The following is a 7475-nucleotide window of genomic DNA, read 5'->3' on the forward strand; positions in this document are numbered from 1 at the left end:
TTCAGGGACCTTCCTGGTCTCCCAGGCCTGTTTGTAGCTTGTCTCTTCAGTGGAGCACTCAGGTAAATAACCCAAGTAAACATACTTGTTACGTGTCAGTCACCAGGTGTAACTTCTGTCAAAGAAACGCCATTTGTCTGTGTACGACTGTTATGCAAGCTGTGGTTTCTTTAAATAACGATGCTCAGAAGTGTTGTGAGAATCCAAACATTGCCAAGTGTATCATCATCTTCTACCACCAGCTCCACGGGGACTTGAAGCGTCCCATTTCCGATGCAGATACAAATACCAGTGACTCATTTAATCCTGCGTTTGTCTCACTTAGCACCATCTCGTCAGCCTTCAACTCCCTAGCAACAGTAACTATGGAGGACCTGATTAAACCTCACTTTCCCAACATGACTGAAGCCAAAGCCACAATGTTATCCAAAGGACTTGGTGAGACGGATGTTTTCAGTCATCGTCGCTGTATGTTTGTGTTGTTGTAATGCATTTAGCGATGCAGCATTGATTATAGTGTTGTTTTTTTTCCTCCTGTAGTGTTGATGGTGTGTATGATTGTTTTTGTACATCGTATTTTCAGTTCAGTCAGTTTAAACCACTGGTTTGTCTGTGTTGAATGCCATATCACTGTTTTATATTTGAAACCGTCCCACGTCATCGCTGTAATGTCAACTTTTAATGTCTCTCTAACACTGAAACTCAGTTAACTGATGTGTATCTGTTTATCTCTGATGGTGGTTTAAAGAAATGTCGACTCATGAGGAAACATCATAAAAACATTATGACTTAACGACTGAATGTTGGACATCATGTGCTCCACAGCTTTGGCCTATGGCCTGGTGTGTCTGGCAATGGCCTACCTCGCCTCTCTCATGGGATCTGTGCTGCAGGTAATGATGTCTTCACTGTTATGTACAATTCCATCTCTAAATAAGGTGTTTGTCTTGATTAGACTCTTTGAACGTCCTTTATTTATGAATTATTTTTTTAATAGTCCTTGACCGCACTGACACACTGGGTCATCTATCCTCACAGGCAGCCCTCAGTATCTTCGGCATGGTGGGTGGCCCCCTGCTGGGCCTCTTCTGTTTAGGGTTGTTCTTCCCGTGGGCAAACCCTATCGTGAGTCCCACTTTAATTAGTCCTGTTTTTGTTTTTGTGACCACTGATGAACACTACAGTAATGAGATGATAATGACAGCTGAGTGTCCTCCTCCTCAGGGTGCAGTTGTTGGTTTAGCAGCAGGTCTCATCATGGCCTTCTGGATCGGCATTGGCAGTTATGTGATGCGCATGTCTGGTCCCGCTCTACCACCTCTTAACGCCACTGCTCTGCCTCCGTTTGGTAACATGACCACTACTGTTATGACCGCACTGGTCAGCGCCACCACCTCCACTATCACTGCCAAGCCAAGGTAACTCATAGATGTCCAGAACTAATTCTTTACAGCTTTTAAATGTGTCTGTTGTCTATTTTCCTGAATCTTTCCCGTCTTTCGTGCTCCCTTCAGGCCGACGGGTGTGGAAGCGCTTTACTCACTGTCCTACATGTGGTACAGTGCTCATAACTCCACCACTGTGGTGGTGGTGGGACTAATAGTCAGCTTGCTCACAGGTAATACACACAAGTTCAAAACTAGCTGTATCAACATGCCTTAGGCCTACACTATACCCTTATACACTTCTGAATAGGACGGCCTCTAAAGGAGGCAACTGTTGGATTGAGACACAGCTATAGTCTGAATGTTGGAGCTTCATCACATTCAAGTAGCGCATTCTAATTATATATTACATTAGAATGTCATATTATCAATATGCTGAAACAATTAATAAATTAGTTGATAATTGATCAGTTTGTGTTTAAAAATAAATAAAATAATGAAAACAAAATCTGATCTGATTTCTCAGCACATTTCTACAGAATAGATGTGGAGTTTTATGTCGCTGTGAAACATGTGCGATTCATGGTTAAAAATAGAGCTGAAAAGAGCACCAAGAAAACCAAGAGAAAGAGGCAAAATGTTCACACCATCTCTGATCACATGACTCTCTTTCAACCTGTGTAATGGAGGACGAGGGCTCGAACCAGTGGACTCTTGTGAGGTTTCAATCCTTTTAAACCTTTGGGGCAAGGGTTTCTAAATATCCCAGTAACACCACGTGTTAACCAGTATAAATACAGATATGGGTCACTTTTGAAAGACCAAAGATAAACCTGTGTCCTGTTGATGTGTTAGGACCTATGAAGGAGAAGGAGCTGACTCCAGGGACAGTGTTTCCAGTCCTGGGCACGCTGCTCTTCTTCCTGCCCGAGCGCTACAAAGAGAAGCTCTGCTGCGTCACTCCTCTGGCTCGGAAGGTAAATTCAGATTCACGGTCCCTCTTTGTACCAATGTGCTTTTTTTTTTTAACATCTGTCCCTCGTCTGCCAGCCCAAAGAATCCAAGATGCAGACGTATAACGTGGCCAGCAAAGAAGGCAACGGAGCGTCTTACTACAAAGACGAGACGGAGAGCGACCGAGCACAGACCGAGGACGTAGAAGCTCTGTCTCAATACCAACCGGCAACTCACACGGTCCAGGAGACGTCCTTATGATCTTTTGGGTTTTGTTTTTTTTTTTTTGGTTATGAATAGCACGCATACACATCGTCAATGTCTGTGGTTGTCAGTTTTTGTTTTTTGAGAGGAGCCACAAAGACAGGTCATAGATGTGAAGTGTAATGAGTAATTATTAAGTCTTTTTTAAGTCGTTTGAATCTTACTACAGAAAAGCCTTATGGACACTTTAGTATTTGTGAGTGGGAGTTTTTCTTTAGGTACCCACTTTTGTCCTCAAACAAAGATGACTGGGAAAAAAAAAAACTGGAAATGTGCAAAAGATGACAGGATATTTAGGAAGCACTTGCCTGTGCTGAGTCACAGACTCTGGCTCTGTCCACATGTGTGCAGATGTTGTGTAGGGGTTTGAAGTTGGAGACTGGGCAGCTTTACGTGCACAATGAGCTGCACCACTGTGGCTGGAGAAAAACATTCAGGTAGTCATGAGTTGTAAAAAAATGATTCTTTTTATTTTTGTAGAGAAGATAGAGTCATGGAATCTAAGGATATATTATGAAGAGAAGGACAGAGTTTCATGTCTGTGTCACTGTGATGGTGTAGTGTCTTTGTACGGCCTTGGTTTAATACTTAGAATCGCCTTTTTGCTGCTGTTCTAGCCGTCCAGTGATCGGGAGCCACGCAAACCAAGTGTGTGTGTGTGTGTGTGTGTGTGTAGACCAGAGCAAACCTGATGTTTCAGTGTTTGCAGTACACTAAAGTTATGGCTCTCTTAATAGCCAGTATTGACGAGAGGAGGAATTACACTGAATTACACCTAAATGACACTAAATGACACTAAATCCAAGAGTGGATCTGTTGAAACGTACCATAATATGTATATTTGTGTCTCCCCCCTGAGGGTAACTCCACCCAATGCCTGAAAAATGCCAAGAAGTGGGCAGAGAGCTGAGGGGGGGAGCAGTGCAGGAGGCGTGGCCTTGACACTGAGTTGCAGCTGCACGATTGGAGCCTCTAAATCTGACTGAATAATCATGTGATGATCTGATGATATGAGCATCAGATATCGATTCATCTGTCGATTGCTTGATAAATCAGTGGTTTGCTCCACAAAGTGGCAGAATTTTTATTTTTATTTTTATTTTTTAAATGATCAGTGTTTGCTAAACCTCAAAAATAATGATGCTCTTAAATGTCTTTATGTCCACAAACCAAAGTGAATCAGACTTAATAATTTCTTTATTTGGCGCAAAGAAACCAGGGAACAGTCACATTTAAGAAGCTGAAAACTTTCAGGACATTCTTAAATAAACTCTAACTCAAAGAGATTGAATTGATTTAACAGATAGTTGATAAGTAATGAATCGTTTGTTCACATAATCATAAACTTACAGCTTCATGTGACTGTAGAAATATCGACATAAGCAGCTGTCACTTTCATAACATACTCACTTTTAGATAAATGGTTAACATTGCACTTCCTGTGACAACTTCAAAATAAAAGTGCTTTTATTTATTAGTAATGGAATACGCTCCACAGCGCTCTGCACATACTGATCCGTCACTGGTCATGATGCTGCTTTTATTCAGTTTTTTTTTCCTCTGGAGATGTTGTTGGTCTGTGGGTCAGATCTGGGGTCATAGGTCACCCCTGTGTGCTGTAGAGCTTCCAGCACGCGTATCACGTCTACCTGACCTGACTTCCTGTTGTTGGAGTCACCTGTAGTGACTTTGAAACACTAGTGCACGTCTGTCTCCGTTGTTTAAGGTTGTCGGCGTCATGTGACGCACTTCATTTAACGTTTAGTTTCTGTGGTCGTTATTGTGGTGACCGTGTTTTTGGAATCGCAGAATTCTTGGCCATCTCCATTTTGCCATTTTCACTCATTCATTGTTGTGTGTGTGTGTGTGATCTTGACAGTGGACTCCATGTCAAGACACCGTGTTGTGAAGTGAGTTCATGTGTAATGTGTTTGGAGATGCCGCGTCTCTCTGGCCTTATACTTTCCTTCTATGTGACACTTCAGGTAACAGTGGACCTCATTCATTCATTCATTCATTCATTCACTCACTTTTCCCCTTAAAACAGTGTACGATAGCTGTGATGTTAGGACACAGATCACAGCGGTGATGCAGCTGCTCAGTGGCCACACGGCTCTCATTTCTCACCCAGTTTCCTGCTCCAATTTATTGTCTTTATCCAAAATGGATTAAAAATGTTTATATATTTAGTTCTTGGAATTAAAACTTAACTTCAAATTCATGGAGTGTTCTAAAAGGCCATATTCTCTTCATCAATTAATCTGTTATTTTCATAATTAATTGATCAGTCTAATGTGATATTTAATTTACTGCCATGTTCACATGAACAAAGTTGAAACCCCAGAACTCCATATAGTTAATTTTAATTGAATATTAAAGTATTAAACCATTAGTTAATTAATTGTTCCAATATTTAATGGGATTTTTCGTTGAATCTAGTAAAGGTAATGCAGGATTTACAGCATGTTGAGCTGAGACGAGCATCAAAAGGACTGAGTTTTTCTTTTGCCTTAATTTATTATTTATTCATGCAAAATATCCCTACGTGCATATGTTTGATGAGTTTGATCCTCTTACAGATCTTTTGTTATGTCCTTTTGCAAAAAAAGTGATTATGTAATGAGTAAAGAGTTGATACACAACTGGGAGTGATGATGATGATGATGATGATGATGAAGGAAGCTGTGGACACTGAGCACCACTGTAGTTTTCATTGGTCAACAGCAGGGGGAGACAACACATCATGTCAGTGACCGTTTTGTATTACTGTTTAATCCAATTATGAATGGTCACATTATTAACACTATTTATAAAAAGAATAAATCTTTAGTTCTTCCCCCAACAAATCCCAGAGAAGCAAACACTAAATCTTGATCTGTGTGTTTTATCATGAGAGCACTTGTTGAATGAGGTCCACTCTTTTTTTACAGAAACCCCAGTTCAGCACAGTCCCATTACAGAACCATCACTCTGACACTTAGAAATACCTCATTGTATCCCAAAGCATATAGAAATATGAATTTCTTTTTTTTTTTTTAACCAACAGGTTTTGTATTTAAGATCTCATTTGTATATTTTTGTAACTTCACAAAAAGCCTACAGACATTTCCTAAGACTGAAATGTTGAATTCTATATGCAAGAGCCGTGAAATGTTTGTTTTGATGGTGAATGTCGGGGAGAATTGGGAATGTAACGGTCGAACTGTAGCGACCGCATACAGCACGCGTACATTCAGGGGCGGAGCCACCACCTATGATGTCAGAATTCCTCATTGAAGTCTGTTTTCCACTTAGTGGGAGCATAATTTACAAAATGAACACCGTGTTGCATTGAAGAAAACTCAGAACTAGTGATAAAGACAATTAACTCAGAAAAATGTAAAGTATAAATCAAATGAGAAGTAAAAGTAAAATCTTCTTTTAATGTATACTTAATAATTCCCTGTAAATTTCCAGAAACCTTCCATGGGAACTTTATTTTGGGAATTAATGAGAATGAAGTCAAAATCTGGATAATTTGGAAGAAACATGTTTGTTTTTTGTCATAAGCAGACATGCATACATTTAAATAATAAATAAATCGATTATGCAGTTTAATTTGAGTAGAACCTTTGATATAGGGCTCCCCAATTTTGCCTAGGGCCCCCAAACTCCCTTGAAACGCCCCTGCGTACTGTATATAACTGCAGTGTCTTCATCACACGGCAGGTGTGTTTGTGCGTTACATTCCAAATTCTAACTCAAAAATTCACATTTATTCAAAAAAACATTCAATGGTTCCGAGTTTGTCCTTTTGGTTTTCTTCCAGTTTTTTAAATTCCATTGTTGTGATTATTATATTCTAATGTGGAATCCTCCTTCATACCTGAAATTACTTGAAGTGTGAGCGTGAGATGTCAACAACAATAATAATAATAATAATAATAATGATGCAATCATAAACGAGGTGAGGGAGCTGTGAAATGAGTTGAAAAATAATTGCTATAAAAGAAACATGTCCTCTTTAATATAGTCAAATAAAGCACAAGCAGGTCAGAGTCTGACTGAAGACGAGACAGAAATGTTGTAAAGCAGCTTCCATTTACACACGTGGCCTTTCTTTTCTTTTCTTTTATTTTCTTCTTCTTCTTATTGTGCGTCGCAGACCGACTCACTGTAACAGCCGAGAGAGAAAAAAGCAGGGAAACACTGTCACAGTAATTTCCAGCAACAATAAATATTGTTTCTATTTTCAAAACAATATTTATTCTGATTGTTTTCCCCACCCACAAGAATTCTCACTGTTTTGCATTCCAATAAAACAAGACCTCCATAAGCACTGAAGCCGGGACGGCTGCTCTGCTTTGGCCTGTGCCTTCATTTCTGTCCGTGTGTTGTTTTTTTTCTGTATCCTGAACAACGAGTGATGGTTTCATACACAAAACCTGCATGAGTGAGTGAATGAATGAAATCACACGCATGTAAGAGTCTGTTTCTGGAATAAACACAGATTTATTCCCTTTCAGTACAAACAAGACTCCTACATGTTTGTTTCTATTTGTGAAACTTATGGTTTTCCTAGTTTTTAATTGTCACGACGGTTTAAAGCTACAGTACGCAGGATCACGAGGGGAAAAACATGCATCAATCAAGACGCTCTTTTCTGGAGTGAAAAGCCGGAGCGTTTTCAAATCTGACTTGATTTTAAAAACAACCTTTGAAACTGATTTTCAATATTCTAATCCTGAGAAAGCACAGATTAGACGATCCAGTCCAGACGCAGGACCACACGGCGTTTAATCCAACCATTTCAGGGAGGAGATTTTGGGTACGCAGCATCGGTTTCCCGGTCACCTCGCTCTCATTGGTGGTTTCAGGGTTCTGCTCACTCCC

The 7475-nt window shown here is 40.0% G+C and overlaps 1 protein-coding gene across 3 annotated transcripts in view; it reads left to right on the forward strand.

The window, feature by feature from the left end:
* slc5a6a (solute carrier family 5 member 6a) overlaps positions 1-6962 on the forward strand; it is a 24703-nt gene extending 17741 nt beyond the window's left edge. For all 3 annotated transcript variants that reach the window (XM_044048971.1, XM_044048970.1, XM_044048972.1), the window contains 8 exons: positions 1-62; positions 326-438; positions 826-893; positions 1039-1125; positions 1225-1418; positions 1515-1618; positions 2241-2362; positions 2436-6962. The exon at positions 1-62 is cut by the window's left edge and continues 27 nt beyond it. In XM_044048971.1, coding sequence (XP_043904906.1) covers positions 1-62; positions 326-438; positions 826-893; positions 1039-1125; positions 1225-1418; positions 1515-1618; positions 2241-2362; positions 2436-2600 — 915 coding nt within the window. In that variant the 3' untranslated portion in view covers positions 2601-6962. The remainder of the gene's footprint in view (positions 63-325; positions 439-825; positions 894-1038; positions 1126-1224; positions 1419-1514; positions 1619-2240; positions 2363-2435) is intronic.
* The last annotated feature ends 513 nt before the right edge of the window (positions 6963-7475 follow it).

This window comes from Solea senegalensis, linkage group LG17, assembly GCF_019176455.1.
Source record: "Solea senegalensis isolate Sse05_10M linkage group LG17, IFAPA_SoseM_1, whole genome shotgun sequence".
NCBI lineage: Eukaryota > Metazoa > Chordata > Actinopteri > Pleuronectiformes > Soleidae > Solea > Solea senegalensis.